This window comes from Pongo abelii, chromosome 9 (assembly GCF_028885655.2).
Source record: "Pongo abelii isolate AG06213 chromosome 9, NHGRI_mPonAbe1-v2.0_pri, whole genome shotgun sequence".
NCBI lineage: Eukaryota > Metazoa > Chordata > Mammalia > Primates > Hominidae > Pongo > Pongo abelii.
The window spans coordinates 64,994,666-65,015,968 of NC_071994.2; the positions used below are offsets into that span (position 1 = coordinate 64,994,666).

Here is a 21,303-nt window from a genome sequence, read left to right on the forward strand (position 1 = left end):
CTCTTCTGTCCCCATCTGGCAGCAGCCTGAGCATACCTGCTGTCCTCGCTGGTGACCAGGACACGCACAGCCAGCACATCCTGTCCAGCTGCATCCTCCCCAGGGCTGATCCTCACCGAGGTCCACTCGGAGGGCAGGGGAGAGGCGGCGTCCCCTTCCGCATCACTGTGCTGTGGCTCAGAGATGCTCTTCGGCCTCTTGGGGGAGGTGGGCTCATCTGCTGAGAGGAGAGCAGGGTCTAGAGAGATGGTGCGAATGAATGGCCTAGCAGGACCCTTCCAGGGGCTCAGGGCCCCTCTAGGCCTGGGGTCTACTCAGATACTCCAAAGTTGACCTTCTTGTCCTCTGTGCCACTGCTGGAACCCTCACCCCTGAGCCTGACAGATGCCCAGGCATTTAGGGCACATCTCCCACATGTAGGGCGTGAATGTACAGATCATCTCATTTAGTCCACAGGGAAGGTTCTGAAACGTTCAGAGGGGCCATTCTGGGCTAACCAGCCTCTGAACTGCTGCTGTCAAGATGGCAACGTCCAACATGTTGCTAAATCCAGTGGTAACATCTCAGTTCTCATCTTATTTGACTATTTGACACACCAGCAGCATTTGACCCAGCTGGTCACTCCATCCTAGAAACAGCTCTCTCAGCTTCTAGGATGGCAAGGCCTGCCCAATCCCCAGCCCCTATTTCACTGGTTATCTCCTTCATTTCCTCTGCTGGCTCTACCTTCTCCCCTTGACCTTGTAACACTGAAAGATCCCGGAACTCAGTCTCTGAACCTCTTTTCTTCTCTGTCTACACTCTTGCTCTTGATGCCCTCATCTGGTCTCATGGCTTTAAATAACCCTAGGCAACAATGACCCCCAGATTTCTATCTCCAGCCTGGACATTCCTGATTCTAGATTTATATAGACCACTGCTCACTTGCATCTCCATCTGAGTGTCTAACAGACACATCAGACTCAACAAGTCCTAACAGAGTTCTTCATCTTCTCGCCGCACCCAACATGTCTTGCCCACAGCCTTCCCCCTCTCAGTAAATGACAACTTCAGCTTCCTGTTGCTCCAGCCAACACCTCACCAGCGTCTTTGACTGCTCTTGTCATTTCATTCTTCATTCAAGCCATCGGCAAATCCTGATGGGTCTACCTTCAAAACACGTCAGGAATCCAGACCCCTCTCACCGCCTCTCTGCTTCCCACCCCCAGTCCGGCCACCATTGTCTTTTGCTTGGATCATAGAAACTGCCTCTGCCTGGCCTCCGTCCCTGCCCTCTTGCTGTGCCCCACCCCCCCAGTCTATTCTCAACACAGCAGCCAGGGTGACTCCGTTAAAACCTGAGTGAGATCATGCCACTCCTCTGCTTGAAATCCCCCAATGGCCCCTCATTCACTCAGAGTGAAAGCTGAAGGCCCTACCGAGGCCTGCAAAGTCCAACATAACGTAGTCCCCAGTGTGTCCCATGACCTTGTCTCCTAGCTCTGGCCCCAGGCTTGCCCTGCCCTCACCATGGCACCTTCATGATGCTCCTCCAGCACTCTGGGTACTCGCCCTTCTCAGACCCCTTGCACTGCTCTTGCTTCTGCCTGGGAGGTGTTATCCCCAGACGTTTCCATGCAGGCCTCACTCACTCACTGGCTGTCTTCAAGTCCTTGGTGGAACGTCACCTGCCCTGACCATCCTATTTAATATTGCAGCCCATGCCCTCAGGGCTCTCCACTCCCCTTGATTTTCATTCATAGCGTGTCTCACCCTCCAATAAACTATACAATTTCCTTTTTTCATTTTGTTTATTGTCTCTTTCTTCTATGACTAGAATGTAAGCAGTGATTTTTGTCTGTTTCATTTGTTGCTAGGGTGGTACTTGGTGAACGGTAGGCGTTCAGTGAGTGTCTGCTGAATGAGTTCATAAGTGAATGCACCCAGCTCTGTCTTGGCCACTAACTAGCTGGGTGACCTCATCTCCAGGGACAGTGTCCAGAGAACAGGTGTCATTTTTCCTCTCCAAGGTGGAGCCTTCACCTGAACTTGGCTCCCTCTCACTTCCCTCCTCCCTCTCCACAGTGTCATTCTTGTGTTCTCATTTGTCTACTGAATCTTTCCTGTCTGTATTTAAATATGCTGAAAGTCTCCTGTCTTAAGAAAACTTGTTTTAATCCCAGTCCTCACCCCCAGCCCCCAGCCTACTCTTTCTTCTTCCTTCTCAGCCAAGTTTCCTGGAAGGGTTGGCTACACTCTTCTCTCTCTCCTCTTCTTTATGAACCCCCTATTCCTATAATCCTGCCTGTGCCTCCACCACTTCCAAACTACCCCCAGCACAGTCCACAGTGACCTCCTTGTTGCTAAGTCCAATTCACGGGACTTTGGGAGTCCTCCTGCGGTCCTTGAGCCTGCCCTGTCCCTGCTCCCAGGGACACCTTCTCTCCCTGCCCCTGTGGCTGGCCGTCTCAGCTATCCAGTATTCCAGCCAACCCTTAAACACCTGGGTTCTCCATGCATCCACCTGAGCCCTCTCATCTTTTTACCCATGTGTTCTCTCTGGGAGATACAATCTCTTCCCTAACTGTATTTACCACCTGTGAAGATGACTCAAGAAATTTTTATTTTTATGTGAAATACCTCATCTTAAAATATCAGACACATCAAAAAAAAAAAAAAAAAAAAAAAACATGTCTGCAGCAGACCGAGCAAGTGGGTTGTTAGTTTGTAGCCCCTGGTGCGTGTGGATGCTTGCTGTGTGCACGTGTCCACACTTCTAAGTTAGTGTAACTGGGGATGGAAGGCATTTGAGGAATATAATCACTACATAATAATAATGACATGGCGATGGTGGTGGTGGTGGCAGCATTAGTCATAATAAAAGCAGTAGCAGCTTACTTTTATTGGGTGCTCAATATATACCAATAATTGTTTGAGCATTTGACATGTATTAAGTCTATTAAATCTCACCTGATCCTCTCAGAAAAGCATTGTTATTACCCCCATTTTCCTGCTGAGAAAACTCAAGCACAGAGAGGTTAAGACACCAGCACACGGTCATATAATCTGTCAGAGGATGGGGATCAGTCTGTGTGTCTGTGAGCACAACAGAACCATGAATGGACACTGTTGCGCATGAGCTTTGTGCTGGGAGTTTTGGCTGGAAAGCACCCCCAGTTCTTTACTCCCTCCCTATAATAGAGTTGCGCTTTGTGCTGTGACTTTGCAGTCCTTCCCGCTGGAGTTGGTGGGGTGTATAGCCCTGCCCCACGGACGTGAGGCTTGGCGGCAAGGCTCGCTTTGACCTGTGGCAACTCGTGGATGGGACGTGAGCAGAAGCTTTAAGTGGGCCTGCCAGTTGGCTGTCACCCATGTTCCTGCTAGGTTACCATGAAAAGAACTTGTCGCAGGTGGCCACTGCCCCTTCAGTCAGGGTCCCTGATTGAGAGCACATGGAACAGACCTGGAGCCGAGCTATAGCCTGGAGCCAACCCAGTCAATCCCTTGGGGCCTCCCTCGCCCTTAGAGCTACAGCCTGAAGCAGAGCTACCCAGTCAACCCACAGATTCCTGAGCAAGAAAACAGGTGCCATACCCACTGAGACTGGGGAGGCTTGTTACATAGAATGACTGTGGCAAAGACCCAGCTCCATGCCTCGCTTCTTGTGTGCCTATGAGCTGTGTGCCCAAATGCTTGTATTTCCAATAGATGCTAACTGTGTCCTCCTCAGATCCAGGCCTGTGCTAGGGGTTTGGGGCTGAACCTGCCACCACAATCCCTGCCTTCAAGGATCTCTTTCTGTCTCACAAGGGAGATAAGGCATGTTCACAAATATCTACATGATAAGACAAAGCATGTAAGAGTGAGGCATGAAGAGGCAGAAGGGGAGGGAGATCTGACTTCTATGCAACAGCAGCTTTGGGTTAAAGGCACTGCTACGACTGGGCTTGGGGATGAGGGGAGAGAGTGGTGGATCCAGGGCGGCCTAGCGGGATGAGGCGGCTGCGGGTGGCCGAGGCAAGCTCAGCTACACCAGTCTGCAGAGGTCCCAGACCCACAGCCCCCACACCTCAGAGCCCAGACCAAACCTGCAAGGAACACCCAGTGTCCTGCTTTTCTTTCCTCCTTCCATGGAGGGATGGAACAGGCCAGGGCTCAGCCTGGCTCCCTGGGCTCCAGGAGGGTGGAGGGCACGGCTGACGGCTGGCCTCTCAGAGCATAGGGCCAGGGCCAGCATTTCTCACAGTGAACCCAGACATCAGGGCAGGGGCAGCAGTGTTGAGGTAGACACTCTGTAAAAAAGAAGCTGGTACTTCCTCTGGGCCCCCTTTTGCCAATGTGCCCAGGCAAAAAGCCCCAAAGGAGGCCAGTCTCCTCCCCGACTTCTGCCGTCTAAGACTCAGGCCATGGCTACTGCTGGGTTTTATGGGGTTCAGCACCACCTCCACGAGGAAATTCCTCCAGTCAAGTGGCTACTTCCAGATATCTCTTCATTCCCAGACAGCTCCGTCTGTGTGCATATAACAGTAGTAATACTAGTGACACTAGTACCAATACTGGAAATAATACTAATGACAGTAACAAAAGCAACACTGACTCATCGAGTGCCCATATGCCTTCATCCACCTTAGCATCCCAACAGCCCTAAGAGAATGGTATTAGCATCCTCACTGGATGAGTGGAAAAGAGTGGAGTCCAGAGAGAACACCCACCAGGCCAGCCAGTGAGTGCACAGTACTGGGTGTCACCACAGCTGGGCCTCCGGCTGCTGGGCACAGAGCAGCTGCACCTGTGGCCAGCCCCTGGTGAAGAGCCAGGTGTGCTCACCTGTGCTGCATGCCCACACCACCAGCCCTCTTGCTGCCTCCCTGAGGCTGGCTGCTCTTTAAGACTTTGCCTGAAGCCATCTTTGCTCATTTGGAGAATCAAGGACTCTAATGGGGGCTGGAGGATGACAGGAGAGGAGGTACATAGGAGTCATGGGTGAGGAGAAGGACCCAGCACCCTGCAGAGCAGCTGCTGCCAGCCTGTGGCACGAAGCAGCTTTGCCCAGAACTGAGCACCTCAGCCTCATCTCAGCTCTGGCCAGATACCTGCTCCCTGACAAAAGACAAGACTCCAAAAATCCTAAGTGCTGGGTCCAAGGTCTACCTATGAGCCTGGGAAAGGCAGAGCCAGGCAGGGTCTGGGGAAATGTCTGTCCTCACACGTGGCTCCCAGCAGCCAGGTCCTGAGGCCCTTTCCTGGCCAGGCCCCTGCCGCAGGGTTATGGAGAGGCGCGGTGCTCCCTGGTTCTGCTGGCGAAATTGCTGCTGCTTTCTACTCAAGTCTGAGACTCTTCCACTCACCCCCAGAACCCAGGGAGATGATAACGCAACAGGCCTCCTGTGTGCTGCTATTAACCCCACTTTGCAGGAAAGGAAACCAAAGCTTGGAGGAGTTATCACACTTGTCCAACGTCACACAGCTCTAATGGCCAGAGCCACCTCTGGCCGCTGTCCACTGTTCTCTCCGCAGAAAAAAGTTGAGAAAGAAAGCAGCAAAACTAAGAGGATCAGGATCCAGTCAGGAAGACAGGGCCAAGCCAGGGAGTTCAACAGAAGCATCCAGACAGGAAATGAACTGCAATGGTGCTGGAAGAGCTGAAAGCCAAACAGGGATGATGAGGCAACCCAGAGAGGAGCAGCAGCAGGCCACTGTCCCTCAACAGCAGAAGGACAAGGGGAAGAGCTGGTGCCACCAGAGCCCAGAGGCCACAACACTGCTGCAAGGCAGGGAGCTGGGAGGGACACCCTGGCTTCCCCTTGGATCCTGCCCTCCAGCCCCACACCAGCGCGTCCAGCATTCAAAATTAATAGTAAGCCAGTTGCAAGGGAGCTGGAAAATGTAGCTTGCAAGGGATACACCTTTTCAGTACAGAGCCCAGCCAAAGAAGGGCGGGGAAGGCATCTGAGCACACACAGGCAGATATCTGGGATTCTGAGCAGAGCGGCCTCCCCACCCTCTTGTAAGAGGGGACACTACAAGCCCCCAGTGGGATAAGGGAGGGCCCTAGAAAGATGCTTGTGGCAGGCAGTCCTTCTACCCACTGCCAGGGTATGTCACAATTACTCTGGGAAGGAGACTTGTCAATGCCAGAGCCAAGGTCCTTTTCAGTGTGTGGCCCTTTAGAGAAAAGGCACAGGTGCCAAGATGGGCTGGCTGCCCTCATGGGGGCTTCTGAGAGTGACTCCTCAGGGTGCAGTCATGGGAATGGGCGTCCACGGATCTTCAGGGGGTGAACAAATTGATGGGCAATCCTGGGCCTCTGGCTCCTCTGCCCTGGGGCATGGCTGCCCTGCCTTGCTGTACTCCTTCCAGGAGTGGGCCTGGCCCCTGTGTGTAGGTGTGCAGATACACATGGACACACCCTCCACTGCCCACAAGCCAGGGTGGATGGCGTCATTCAAGGGGCCCTGGCTGGCCCTAGCAGTAGCCTTCGTGCAGGGACCAATAAATTAAAATGTAAACCTGAGGAAGATGCAAATTTTGACAGGTAGTGCCAAGCCTCAGCCCCTTCCCCACGGCCCTCAGCAGAGCTGAGCTGCTCCTCCCACGAAGCCTTCATCCTGGACACTGGGCCAGACACAGGGAAATGCTGCCACAGATGGCTGGCGATCTGGCACCAGCCCTCAGCACATGGCTCCCTCTGGACACCAGGACTCCTCCATTGAGGTGAGGGTTGGGGGCACACGCTGTATCTTCCCAACAGCTCTGCAGGCTCCAGAGTAAGAGGGAAGCTGAATTTCTTTGCTAACAGCAGCAGGACTGGAGCCTTCTTCTTGGAACCTGCTTCTTTTCTTCCCTCTTCTTCCGCCACTACAGGCACTGTGTCTGGCCAGCTGTGAGCCTTCAGCTTTGGGCACAGCCAGGACCTATACCCGTGTTCCTCTGAATGAGGTGGGCAGGAAGAACTCTAAGTTTCTGGAAGGCAGCCCAGCAGCAACCCTGTAAAGCAGGAAGGGAAGTAGCCTGGGGCTCACCGTCCTTCCCTCCTGTTCAGAACCTGGCCAGAGCAGCAGCAAGACCCCAGCACTGAGCAAACAATCCCCATCCAGCTGCCACATGTCCCCAAGGGAGTCACAGCCAGGGCCTGGTGTGGGTTGGGGGTGGGAAAAGAGAAAATCTGATCTTCTGGCACTTCTAGGCTCCTACAAATGAAGAGTTAGCCTTTTTTTTTTTTTTTTTTGAGACGGAGTCTCACTCGTCACCCAGGTTGGAGAGCAGTGGCACAATCTTGGCTCACTGCAAGCTCCGCCTCCTGGGTTCACACCATTCTCTTGCCTCAGCCTCCCGAGTAGCTGGGACTATAGGCGCCCGCCACTACGCCCGGCTAATTTTTTTTTTTTTTTTTTTTTTTTTGTATTTTTAGTAGAGACGGTGTTTCATCGTGTTAGCCAGAGTGGTCTCGATCTCCTGACCTCGTGATCCACCTGCCTTGGCCTCCCAAAGTGCTGGGATTACAGGTGTGAGCCACCGCGCCTGGCTGAGTTGGCCTCTTTATCTGAGGGTGGGTCCCCTGCTTCCCCAGCCCCTCTGCTGCCGGGCAGGCAGCTTCTCTTGGTGTCAGTTATAGGCACTTGCAGGATAACTGGACTCATGGGATCAAAGCCATGCTGAGCCACCCACATGCCTTGGCATGGGGGCCGCACCCTCCAGCCCAGGTTATGGCAGGTGGAGTGTTCCCTACCCCGTCCCTTGTCTCACATCTGCCACCTGGATTCCTGTGTCAGGACCCCAGAGCAAGGCACAGTGAAGAGGGGACAGAGGATGTGTGTGAGGCCAGTGGCCTGGGCCTTGATGCCCCAAAAGGGATGCTGCTGGAACTGCTCTCTGCTGCCAACCTCAGCTTGTCCCTGAGAGGATGCATCCAAGGCCCACCTGCGGCTGTGCAGAGCCAGCTCTCGCAAGAATTGTACATGACAATGATGCCCCTCAGAAGGCAAAATAGAAGCAAAATCAAAACTCCCTTCTCATAATCAGGGGGTCTGCAGTGGCAGCCAGGACACACAATGTCAGACTTCTCTTCCTCCAGGTCTCCCTCCTGAACCACGCTGGATGCCAGCCAGACCTTCCCCAGCCCGAGATGGCTGCATGTTCTGCAGTCTGAGGTCCAGGCCAGAGGGCATATAACCTAAAAATATTTTTTGAGGGCCCACTATGTGCTAAGTGCTATTCTGTCAGGGTTATACAAGCATTCAAAGGCAACCAAGACCCCTGCCCTCATGGAGTTTGCGTTCCAGCAAGGTTAGAAAACATAAATAAGCAAGACATATAATAAAGGAGTGAATTACACAATATGTTGAAGGCAATAAATGTGTGCAGTGGAAAAACTGTCTAGTAGGGTAAGGGGGAGCAGGATTGCTGGGGAGTGCAGGTCTCGGGACTAAAAGTAAACCTCACTGTGGGGATTGGGGGACACATGGACAAATTTGAATAAAGGACAGGCTCAGCCATATGAATGCCAGGGAAGGGCGTTCTTGGCAGAGGAAACAGACAGCACAAAGGCTCTAAGAGAGAATGTGGCTGGGTCAGAGTGTGTAAGGGAAAGTAGAAGAGGAGGTCAGAGTAGGGGCCAGACCCCATAGAGCCCTTTGAATCCATCATGCTTTTGGCGTTTACATGCAGTGAGCTGGAGAGCTGCTGGAGTTTTGAGCAGTGGTGAGACATAAATTCTAACAGGATCATCCAGGCCAGGCACAGTGGCTCACACCTGTAATCCTAGCACTTTGGGAAGCTGAGGCGGGAGGATCACTTGAGGTCAGGAGTTCGAAAACAGCCTGGCAAAACCCTGTCTCTACTAAAAATACAAAAGTTAGCTGGGTGTGGTGGCAGGTGCCTGTAGTCTCAGCTACTCGGGTGGCTGAGGCATAAGAATCACTTGAATCCGGGAGGTGAAGTTTGCAGTGAGCCGAGATCACTCCAGCCTAGGTGACAGAGTAAGACACTGTCTCAAAACAAACAAATAAATAAAAGGATAATCCAGCTGTTTTGTTGAGGAGGTTGAGGGGTGAAGGGAGAAGCAGGGGGCCTCAGAGTGGTGGCTGCAATCACGTGAATGACAGTGGCGGAGGTTGGTTAGTGTGGAGGTAGTGAGGAATGGAAGGTTCTGGATGTTCCTCAAATTTGCTAATGGATTTCGTGTGAGGTCAAGAGAAAGAAGAGTCAAGAATGACTCCAGGGCCTTTGGGCTGAGCAACAAGGAAAAGGGAACTGCAGTCTCCAGAAATGGGGAAGGCTAAGGGCGGAGCCTGTTTTGGGGGAAAAATCAGCAGTTGGAGTGGACATGCGCAATAGACATCAGGTGTGGAGCAAGCAGGCAGCTGGGCACAAAGTGAGAGCCTATGCCCCCTCCTTGCTGAGACTCGGGCACTCACTAAGGCAAAACCAAAGTCCACTGGCAGGTGGTGGGAGGGAAGGGGAGCTCCAGAGCTGAGGCCTGGGTGTCCGAAGGGAGGTGGCTGTTGCCTTTAAGAAGGCTGGGGAATCAGAAACCTGGAGAAAAACAGATGGTGCCACCAGTGTGAATCGGGACCGCTGTCTAGTTCCCAACCTGAAGGTGTCCTGTCAGGTGTTCTGAGCCCCAGTTAATCAAGAATGCCCAAAAAGTTTTCCTCTGGGCGCTCTATGCTGTGCAAAATCAGGAAAGTGCTATCTAGAACATGGCAAAGAGATCTTGCTGTCCTGAGGGCCAAACACCTTGGAAAACCCTATGCTAGAGGCATCCTTAGCCCCAGTTCACAGAAGGGACCTGTCTAATGCCACTGAGTCAGTACCAAGTGCTGGGAGCAAAGCCTGGTCTTTGGTGGAGCCCAGGCCCTCAGCATGCACTGAGGTTCCTCTTAGAGCAGGCACCTGAGTCCTAGCCTGGGCTGTGGGACTCAGTCCCTTCACAGTGGAAAACGTGGCTCTAGACTTGCTTCTGCCTCCCTAGTATCAGGAGCTTCTTTAACATCAGTACTGACCGCAAGGTTGCCACAAGGAGGTGAAGAGCTAATGAAGTTCTGCACTTAAAATTCTTGGCCCAGTACCTGGCACAGAGAAAATGTTCCCTATATAACAGCTGGCTGGGGGGCAGTAAAAGATGTAGTAACTTCTTTTACTTATTTAAGCCTTTTTTTTCCGTAAGTTGTAAAAATGAATGCATTTACAGAAATAAAGGGGAACAGCCCACCCACTCCGCTTGACCGACTTACACATTCAAGTTGCACAGAGATTTATTTCTTCTGCTGGATTATTTCCTCAGAATAAATTCCCTGCAGTAGAATTATTAGGCCAAGAGGTCAGAGCCCTTTTCTGGATCTTAATCAGGGTTGCCATAATGCTTCCCAGGAAAAGATTCTCCCAATTTACTTTTTACTCAATACTTGGGATGAAGTTCATATTTTTTTCTTACAGTTTTACTTTTTTCTTTACTAATTCAGTAGATGCACCATAATTTTTATTATTTTCTTTTTGAGACAGAGTCTCACTCTGTAATCCAAGCTGGAGTGCAGTGGCATGATCTCAGCTCACTGCAACCTCTGCCACCTGGGTTCAAGTGATTCTTGTACCTCAGCCTCCCAAGTAGTTGGAATTAAAGGCGTGTGCCACCATGCCCAGCTAATTTGTGCCACCATGCCCAGCTAATTTTTTTTTTAGTAGAGACAGGGTTTTGTCATGTTGGTCAGGCTGGTCTTGAACTCCTGACCTCAAGGGATCTGCCCGCCTCAGCCTCCCAAAGTGCTGGGATTACAGGTGTGAGCTACCGCACCTGGCCCATGTGCACCATAATTAATTTACTTCCTTTAAAAACCAAGTAGAATACTTTCGTAAATGCTTGCTTTTTCTTTTTAGTGTTTACTTTTAAAATTTGCTTAAGTGTAAATTGCCTATTCATAGCCTTTGCCTATTTATCATCGACTCTTTAATTAACAAATATTAACTGATCATCTACACTGTGAGAGGTGCCCAGAAACATCTGTTTTAAATGAATTTTGAAAATACCATGCAATGAACTTATTACATTTAGTTCATATTTTTCCCTAGTCTAATGGTCTATTTAATATTTGATTATTCTACATTAAGTTTTAAAAATGTATATAATCAGATTTGTGTCATGTTTTCCCTGTGTGTTCTTCTTCCTATTAGAGGATTTATGCTTAGAAGGTTATCACCCCATATCTAATCAATACTTAATTCCATTTAATATTTAATTATATGGTTTTCCTTTTAAAATTCTAAGTCTTTAATCCAATATCTCTGAATTAAAGACTAGTCTACCAAAACTATGTCTGTAGAATGCAATATTCAAAAAAAGTAAACCAAAACCAAAACAAAATGTTCACATAAGTATGGGACAGCTGACTTTCACAAAGTTGATTAAACTTCTCTACAAGGATACCTCAGAGACTTAACATGCTAATGAATCTTGTGAGTCTTCAGGGCGGGGGAGGACTGGCAAGATCAGTACAAAATATTCCTCAAATGTTGTGACCATGGACTCCTTTGTTGGTGAAGCACCTCTTGGGGTGTCACGCTTTGACAATAAAGTGACGATTTTTGTCTGCTTTACTCCCTTCTGTATTCCTAGTCCATAGTAGATGCTCAGGAAATATCACATAGTTGAGCAAACAAATGAGCACATGCACAGTTAAATATAACAGATCTCATCTAGTACAGCAATACTGAGCCACATCTCTAAGGTGCAGGGAGGTGCGGGGACTTCGCGTGGTTCCCTGCTGTACCTAGGGCTTAGAATAAGGCCTAGGACAAACATTTGCTGAATAAATGAATGCATAAAGGAATGAGTCACTTGCACAGCCCAGCACCTGACTTACAGTCCCTAACATCCCTCCTTGAATGGAAGTGGGAATATATCACCCGGGTAAGAGTACGGAACCCTTGGTCATGACCTGAGGCAGCTCTGAAGGTAGATCCAGGCATCAGAGACCAGAGCCTCAGGAACACCCATTTGGAGATGCCAGGGACCTCATGAGGTTCACAGGTGACTTTTCATACCAGTGTCAGAAGCCCAGCTACACCCAGCCAGGAAATGGAAGGCATCCCACCCAGGGGAGGCTGAGGACCAGATGACTTTGGCACTGCCCAGGATAGCCAAGTGAGGCTCCAAATCTTTCCCTTAAACACAGCCTGGAGTTGCCCGGGGCCTGCCATGAATACTATACTTAGGGTGGTGCTAGGGCAGGGCCTCACACCACAGACACTGAATACCCTGAGCCTTTGGGACAGAAAGGTCTCTTAGGATGGCAGTGGCTCTCCATCTGATGAGCACACTGCCAACTTCATTGCCATCCTAATATTGATGCCCAGTCCTTCCTCCTTACCTTCCACCTGCCACTCAGCTGTGCACCAGCGTGAAGTGTTCCAGACCAACCTTTGCTGAATAGGAACCTAAATTAGTGTAAGGTTCATAGGGAAAGCTCTCCTGTAGAGCCACGCTTGGGTGTGCGGGGGAAATGGGTACAGGTAGCCGTCAATACAGTCTGTTTCTAATCGCTGAGGGGACACTGACCCTCACCCACTATGCTCAGCATCTAGAACAGCAAAGTACAATGAGTGTTCAAGAAAGAGATCCCAAAGCCTGGCCCAGGAGCATTGGTGACAGTTTCCAAATATTACCCAGGGGTAATATTTCCTTTCAGAGTGCCCAGTGCAGCCCGAGAGAGTCCTGTGTTACCTCAAGTGCAAGTCCCGCCAGCAGTTTAGGGAAAATGAACCCCCTACACCAATCCCTGTGTGTGAGGTTTTAGAAGCTTCCACGGCAAAGAAGAGAGGAAACAATGAGCTTTATAAAGAACAATATTTATTTCCATTTACAGCATCAAATACCATAAATAAAGCTAAACATTGTTTGTTTTGCTGTGTGCAAAATACAGGGTTCCATGTGGCACTGTAAATGATTACCAAAGGTCACAGACATGCTTTGTGATGAGATGGGGAGGCTAGCTAAAGAGGAGGCTGAGAGGGGAGGAGGGCACTCTTTGGTTGACATTCTATAAAGGGAGGGAGACTCTGTAAGAGAAGATAAGACAAGAGCAACAACTTCGTACTGGCCAGGATCTGCACAAACGCAGTGAGCGTGCAGCATGCAGGGCCAGGCAGGCAGGCCCAGGGTTCAGGGTGGTCTGGGCCGCATGCAGGACAGACACCCACTGCAGCCTGAGACCGCGAGGGTTGCCTAGGACAGCTCCACTGTGCTTGGTGTGTTGTTTCTCATTAAGAGCATGTTGGTGATTATCCTGCTGCCCCAGGTACGAGAGTCAGCAGAAATGTGTGCCTTAAGAAGAGTCACAGGGGCCTGGGGCTGAACTGAGTCATTTCTCAAAGATACCCCTGCCTGGGATGATGATGGCTCTAACCGAAGCTCTGGCATCATCTGGGGCTTTATGAGCCAAGGGATATAAGAAGAGCCACAGCAAAACCCTTGGGTCTACAGTGCAGGCTGCAACCAATGCAGGATTTGCTAGAATATTTGTGATTATGTGTTCAACCTACAGAGCATGTGTCAAGCTTGGGATGAGGCCTGAGAGTAATTATGTTTTTTAAATCCCTCCAAATAATCACCTATGGTTTTGATAAATGACATTAACAATCTTTACATTAGAGCCAATTTAAGAAGTCGCTGGTATGTATGAGCTTTTTGAGGCTGCTCAAAAAGTGTTCTTTTCAAAGGTGACAGAGGCCCCCTCATGGTACTGCCTCATGATCAAGGTCGACCCTCCCAAGAAAGTAGGTGGCTTCGAAGGCGCAACTGGAGAAGCATGCAAGCAGGCAGACCCAAGGGAGAGAGGAAACACGGGGCATGCACTTGGGGTAGACCAGGCTGCCAGCTCCACGGGAAATGAACACAGACATGGGTCTCAAGCTGAACACCCACCCCATGCTGTTAGCCAACCATGCCACCAAATGAGTTCCATCAGTACGCAAGACACTCACAGTTAGCGCAACCAGTACCGCTGGCGGAGAGGACGGGGTGCGGAAAGCAGGTTGGGGGTTAGTACCACTCTTTGAAAATTGGCAAGAAAACCAGTCACCTTAGAGCAGAAGTGTGTCAGCCAAGAAGTGGGTGTAGCACTGGAAGGCTGAAATGAACTGATGGCCATGGTGTAAGATTGGAAAGAGAGAGAAAGATAGAAAAGAGAACTTAGTGTGGGGGAAAAAAGGAAATGATTAACATCACGAGAAGGCACCGGAGTTGAAAATAAGGCAACTATTGAAATAGGGAAACTTCCTCTGAAAGAGTCGTCATTTGCTTAGGAGAGATGAACCTTTCTGGTTGTGACCAGCTACTTGTTTACAAGAGTGGATGCACACAGTTTGCATCTTGCTCCCTGATATCGTCTCTGCCCCCATTTTACTCTAGCGTCTCCTATTCATTCTTGAATGTGTTGCGGAGGCCTAGAGGCATTCATCCTCTGGGGTCCACCCCTGGGTGTTGGTGCTGCCCACCAGAAAGGTTCAATATCTCAGAGCATACAAACATCTCAGATTTCTGACAGGCACACCCTGTCTCACCACAGTAATTCAAACCAGTCTCCTTATGGCTGTACATGACAGTCAGATTCCGACTCTGGCTTCATGGAACACTCCACAAAGCATCTCAGCCTATCCTGAGCTGAAGATAATCACAATAACATGGCCGTTCACATCATGACCTCGAGAATTTACTTTCTATACTCAAACAAAAGGAATCAAGGGTTCCTCCCACCACGCTGAACATTAAAATCCCAGCAAAAATTGGAGAAAACACAAGGCAAGTCATCGGACTGAGAACAGTGCCAACAAGGACAGAGGCGCCGGTTCCCACAGAGTTGGCCACGGCCATGCCTCTGTTTTTCCCGAGGATTTCAGGGAAGTGTTTGTAGAAATGTACCTCCTCCTTTCTTCCCGCCCCATAGAAACTGTCATCTCAAAGCTCTCAAAGGTTCTGGCTCCTCACCCACACCCAGGCACACCTCTTAGTTAATCCAGAGGCATCTCTAGTGATAACTGCACAGAGCTATCTTGGGCCCAGCAACTCCAGATACACTGAGCACCATAGATGGCCTTTCTCTGGCAGCCCCTTGATTGTTCAGCCAGACCCTGCAGCTGTGTATGTCTAGGCAGTGTGGAGTAGGGAGAGCTGAGGACTCTTCTAGATACCCAGAGTGAAGAATGTAGGTGGACCTGCATGCTCATTTTTACCTTCACTAATGCATATTTCCTTTGGATCAGTCCATAAATAGCTTCCACTCCCAGCCTTCCCTGCCAGTCAAGATATGGTAGAGCTTCCCCTAGAGGTCAGACCCATTCCTTTCCCAGGGCAGTGTGAAAATGGTTTCTGTTTTAACCACATATGCATGGCAGCAGAGCAGCTAAGCAGTCAGGATGTCCACAGGCAATGCTCACTGGGCAGGCCACACTTCCCAGCAATAGCCTGACGTGCTAACAAACCCCGTCAGTCTCAAAGGACACCACGTGAGTGGACAGAGTCTTCCACTCCACTCGGCCTGACCAATATGGACCCTGCACAGCCTTGGCTCAGCCTGCAGCCTGGGCTGGGGGATCTGCTGGGAGCCACAGGGGCTAAAATGCCATCAGCTGAAAGAGCTCATCTTCAGCACTGCATCAGCTCCGTGGTCAAATGCCACTGGGCTTTCACTGCAGCGCCCATTAGTGGGAAGAGGAAATGCATGTTTGTAGAATCTGTTGAAACCCCACGGTTCTTTATCATTTGGCTGTGAGTTGGTATGGGGGAGAAAGGCTTTAAGCTACTATTTAACATCAAAACAAGGGAGCAAAACAGTCCTCCCCCCAGGGGGACAGATAACAGCCAACCGCACACTACTCCGTGCTTTTGTAAGTTGAATTCTATTCTGCCCTTCTACTCTCTTCTTCTAAAATAATTATGCTTTCATGTTGTAAAAAGTATCCTGCTGCTGACAAGTGGCATCTGGGTACCTAGTCAAAAGGCACTGGTCAGGAGATGGCACACTCACTTGCATGTGTGTAAAGTCTTAAATCATCCACTTTGCTGGCAGTGGCTCTGATAACTCACTGCAATGTTCAAGGGGTTTATAAAACTGGTTATAAGCTTCAAACCCATGTTTAGAAAAATTGACACTCATAGAAAAAAATGCTTTCTCTAGGCTTATTAAAATTAAAAAAATTGAAATGTAAACCCAGAAGTATGGCTCACTTTGGTGTATATATATATATAAAAGTACAAAGCTATAGAAAAGATCCTTCATATCGTCCCTGGCCCTAGCACCATGAGTAGATGTTCACCCTGATAAGGCCAGGCAGAGGTGGCCCATGTGAAACTCTTTGGCTTTGAGCTAATTGCTTAATGAATGCTAGGCTTCCTGGCCAAAGCCTGAGCAAACTGCAAACGCACTGCCATCTGAAGCCTCCCCGGTAATGTGAAGGCACTTTGGGGCGGCCAGCCGTGTCAGCGGAGCTTGACTGGGAAGCACCTGAGCACCCAGTTGCAGATGCTCTCGAGGGAGCCCTCAGATTCCCTGTACATGGCTGCCAGGACCTCGGAGAACGCCCAGAGGAGTGGCAGCCCCAGGCTCAGGAGCTCGTACATGTAACAGTAGTTGTAAGCATTGTCCCTGATATGGAGGCCAGCGGCTTGCAGGAGTCCCTGCATCCAGTTACACAGGTCCCTCGGCAGCCTGAGGGGCCAGCCCAGCACCTTCCTAAAGAAGGAGGTGGAGATACCTGGGGGGCTGCCTTCCGGGGTGCCAATGGCGGCCACTGCGCAAGAACTTTCAGTGGGAGTGTCTCTCCGAGGGGCTTCCTGCTCTTGCCATGTCGCCTCCTCCTGAGAAAGAGATCGAAATGAGGGCATTAGTCTGTAAGTCTTCCAGAGGACTACTTCAACAAAGCAAACAGACAGCCAATACAAACTGAACTCGCCAGACCCTGCAACTAGCCCCCACAATAATCTCAGCCCCCCCCAACTCATGCTGAAGCCAGTGCTGAACACGGGCACTTTTCTAGGGACCAACTGACCATAGGAGTCACGAGCTTTCAAAAATATGCATGCCTTTTGATCGGCAATCTCACTCCTAATGATATACATCAAGTAGATAATTTGAAATATGGATAATGATATGCATACCAGCATACACTGTAAAAACATTTGTAAGATAAAAAATTCAAACGACGTAAAGATCCAGTAATACAGAAGTAGTGAAGTAAATTATTGACCATTTATAGACTAGAATCTTCCAAAGGCATTAAAAATTATGCTCCAACAGGATTTTTAATGTCATGGGAAACTATTCTTGATATACAGTTAGTGAAGAAAAGGAAGAATATAAAACCATAGGCATAGGATTCCACTTTGGTAAAAATATATTCACATAGAAAAAGCCTGGAAAGGGATGTTACAAAATGTCAACTGCGGTTTTCTCAGGGTAGAGTGGTTACAGGTGATTTAACTTTGTTTCTTGATATTCTTTCATTCCCATGTTTTTACACTGAACCTATATATTTGGGTAATTAGAAAAAAGTTTTAAGTTATGGGTTGTTGCTAGTGGTAGATGATTAATCAAAGCCCGAGAGAAGATATTTGCTAAGAGATGCCAGAAGAGATGCTTCCACAAACCATCAATGAATTCAGTGGACTGGTCACTTTGTTGACTTTGAGACCCTGGGAGAGGACTTGGAAAATGTAGAAGGGTCGGTCCTATACCAGGCATTCTTGCAAACAGCACCTTGTGGCCAGGTGGGTTCCAGGTACAGAGGGCCACGTGGCTTTTGTGTGGCTAAGCATATCACCCCATCCCTGCCACATGGGCAAGCTCTTCCAGGCTTCTTATGAGAAGCCAGCATGGCTACTGTCCTGGGAGCTCATCTGGAATGGGACACACCCCAGAGGCTGTGGAACAGACCGAAGCAAAAGAACCCTCCACACCAGGAAGCAGAGGCTTTCTTCTTTAACTGTGAGTCATCTGAATCCCTCTAGGGCCAGAAAAGCTGGCCTAACTTTGAGGATCACTGGAAACCCTTATCAAGGGGCTTTCCCCGTTTCACCAGCATGTTCGAGACAAACATACCTCTCTTTGTTGCTTCAACTCTGCCCGTCTCTTCCGTTGTTTGCTATTGGTTTTACAGTGAATGAAGTGAGGCTTGCAGTAAAATTTGCCTGTAAAAAGAGGCACGCACATACAGAAAAATTTTTATCCTGTAAACTAGAGCTAAGGAGACAAGAGCCAAGTGCCCGCCACTGTCCAAGTCAGAAAATAGTAATGATGGAAATAGCCCAGGATGGCTCAAACTTGGGAAACGGCTTCTGTCACCTTCCTTAAAGAAGTGGCACTGAGATGAGGTAGGAGGGCCCTTTGCTGCCTCAGAGACAAGCTCCAGCAATGGGGGGCTCCCGGGGATGTGGCTAAGACCTTCAAACCATGCCAGCTCCCGTAGGGTGGCATGCCCACACCCGGAGAGGCATGGGAGCTCTGAGCCCCTTCTCCCTACCATACTCCATGCCTCTTTTCCATCTGGCTGCTCCTCTGCAACCTTTATAATAAATAGGACAACATGAAAAAAAAAATCCCCAAATCAAACTGAGGCCAAGTTTCTTCATAAGACCAGTTGTCAGGCAGCAAAATGGACAGCTTCGAGTATGAACACCCTCAATCTTTCTTTGTGGAATACCTGGCGGGTGGGAAAGGCTGAGAGCAAATGGCAGCGGTGATGGGGAGGAAAAGACCCAGATGGGGCACACACTGGGAAACTGCCACTGCCCAGGCCCACTGTGCGCCTTCCAGAAAAGCCTTCCTTGCTCACTGCTACACGGGTAACAATAGCAATAGTAAAAATTGTAACAGTAGGGGACACTTACATAGGAATGACTGTATGCCAGGCATGATGCTACGAGCTTCACATGAATTAACTCGTCAGTCATCACAACCACCCTGAGAGCTAAGGACTACCGTTAACCTCATTTTACAGATGAGGGAACTGGGGGGCCAAGAGTTTAAATAACAGGCCCAAGGTCCCATGGCTAGGAGGTGGTAGAGTGTAGAGTCGAACCCAGGTACTTTAGTTTGAGGGTGTGTATTGAGCGCCATGCTATACTGCCTCTCGTTATAGATGACAGAGCAAATGTCAAGTGCTGAAAATTAGAAAATAATCATTCATTCCGATGAGCATGATTCCTCCATTGATGTCTTTGTTAGGCTGCTTATCAGAGGGAATGTCATTATGATGGTTATTTTAAAAACACATACTATGTAAGTAATATTAACATTGCATCATTTGGTGAACCTTACTGTATGCCAGGTGTGGTGCTGAGCATGCAACGGAGGGTATCAGGTTGGATTTTCTTGGCCATACAGGGACAATGGAGGGTGGTGAGGCTACATAAGAAGAGATACATAGAGCCCTGGGCACACAGGTGCCCACCAGGACCTGGTATGCCACACCACAGTGCTGATGCTACCCCTTCCCTGGGACCACAGGCAGCTTCCCCTTCTAGCAGGAGCTCCCAGTCTCCCTGAGCAGCTTTCCTGATGACATCATACTTCCTTTTGGGTATGTGTCGGGGGTCCTAGAGCCACCAGACGGACAGGAACCCGAGCCAAGGTCACACCTGAGGCCAAGGCCAGAGCCCAGTGCTGCCCTGGCCCCTGGGGTTACCTTCATCGCAGTCAAAGGTGTAGGCGGCCAGGCGCAAGGTGGTGGCACAGACGCTGCAGCGGAAACACTCCCGGTGGAAGAAGTGGCCCTCAGCGCTCAGCCGTTCCATCACATACACACGCTTCTTACAGAAGTAACACATGTCGCTGCCTCCCAGGTTAAGGGGAAATGACTTTCGCATAGATTCCTGGGGATCGGGAGAGAAGAGTGGGTGTATTAGGGCTTATCCCGAGCCTTCAAATGCCAGGCCAAGGCTTTTAGAAATTCCACACTGAATGCTGGGGACCTCGTGGGCTTCTGCTTCCTGTTCCTGCCACTGCAGCAAAGAGGGAGGGGTACGAAGATACGCCCCCAACCCAGACCCCAACCCTGCAGGGGCTGCTGTGAACTGTACTCCCAGGCAGGCCAGAGACAACAAGGTGGGCCTGGGAGGGGCTCTTCCCTAGATTGGCTGCTCTGGTTTTGGGGTGGGAGTGATCCTGGTCTGACGGAGTGGGTTTTACTCACAAACCTGTCTACCCCATGATATTCTTTCCAGGATCTGTCCTTGGGATTAAGTGTCACCTGGTTCTGGACAAAGGTCCTGAAACTGGCCCGCTGAGGATGTTTTAGGTGTCCTGTTCCCCTGCAGTAGCACAGGTTGGGTGGGGAAAGCTTGTGGCATCAAATCTGGTCAGTTATAGTCCTAATTGTGAATTGGGAGGGCACGGGCCAGGGCAGCAGTACCCCTGGGCGATTCCAGGGCAATGTGCCAAAAGCAAACAAAGAATGGTCAACTAAAATTCCTGGTGATGGCAGCGAGCAGCCTAGTTTAGAGAAAGAGAGAATTCAAATCAAAGGGATATTTTCCCCATGACTTTTTTCTCAATCCAATGCACAGTCTGTTCAGGTTGGACACTAAACATTGAAAGTGAGGGCCATTCAATTACACTCACGGCCTCACCTGGGCCTTTCTACCAGGCCGTTCTCCAAAGCCACAGACAGCAGGAAGATCTCTATTTTCAAAAAGACCGCAGGGGACCTGAGTGAGATCTGTCTTTAAGGAAATGCAGGCTCCCTTTAACTTCTGCCCTGATTCAGCTCATTCTCAGCCCCCTCTTGTTCCAAGAGAAGAGGCGCCTCGGGAGGGCCAGGGCATCCTCTCCACATCCCATGTGCCTGCCCTGGGGACGCCAGAGCCAGTGTCTGTGGGTGAAGGCTGGGGGTGCATGTCCTTACCAGGTCTGGAGAGGTGGCCTGGGCCTTAGGTCTGTGATCATTCATGTACAGATTGACCAGGACTTCAGCTGCAGCCCCTATTCCGCTGGACACTTTCCCTACCGTCAGCTAACCAAGAGCAGAGGCAGAGGAGACAGAGACAAAGGTAGAGGCCAGTTAGTACCCAGGAGGAAAACACAAGCAGGATGGATGGGGAGAGGGCTCCTCACCCACATGCAAATAGCACCCCACGACCCAGGAGAAGCAAAACCAGCCAGGAGCAGAATGTGGGGATTCTGGGGGTGGAGAAAAGAAAATAAATAAAACCCCGTGGCAGCAAAAACACAAGTACTCTAGGATTCCACTTATATGTGGTACCTAGAGTAGTCAAAATCATAGAGACAGGCAGTAGAACAGTGGTTGCTGTTGTTTAATGGGTACAGAGTTCCAGTT

The 21,303-nt window shown here is 49.9% G+C and overlaps 1 protein-coding gene across 29 annotated transcripts in view; it reads right to left on the reverse strand.

The window, feature by feature from the left end:
* Positions 1-21,303, reverse strand: part of MICAL2 (microtubule associated monooxygenase, calponin and LIM domain containing 2) — a 261,462-nt gene that overhangs the window by 78,129 nt on the left and 162,030 nt on the right. For 10 of the 29 annotated variants that reach the window (XM_024254888.3, XM_009246611.4, XM_063711247.1 and 7 more), the window contains 3 exons: positions 19,654-19,840; positions 18,069-18,157; positions 12,807-16,828 (listed from right to left, as the gene is read on the reverse strand). In XM_024254888.3, the coding sequence (XP_024110656.1) occupies positions 16,451-16,828; positions 18,069-18,157; positions 19,654-19,840 (654 nt within the window). In that variant the 3' untranslated portion in view covers positions 12,807-16,450. Of the gene's footprint in view, positions 1-36; positions 239-12,806; positions 16,829-18,068; positions 18,158-19,653; positions 19,841-20,871; positions 20,980-21,303 lie in introns of those variants that run through there. The other 19 variants (XM_054524638.2, XM_054524637.2, XM_054524641.2 and 16 more) reach the window with 5 other exon arrangements.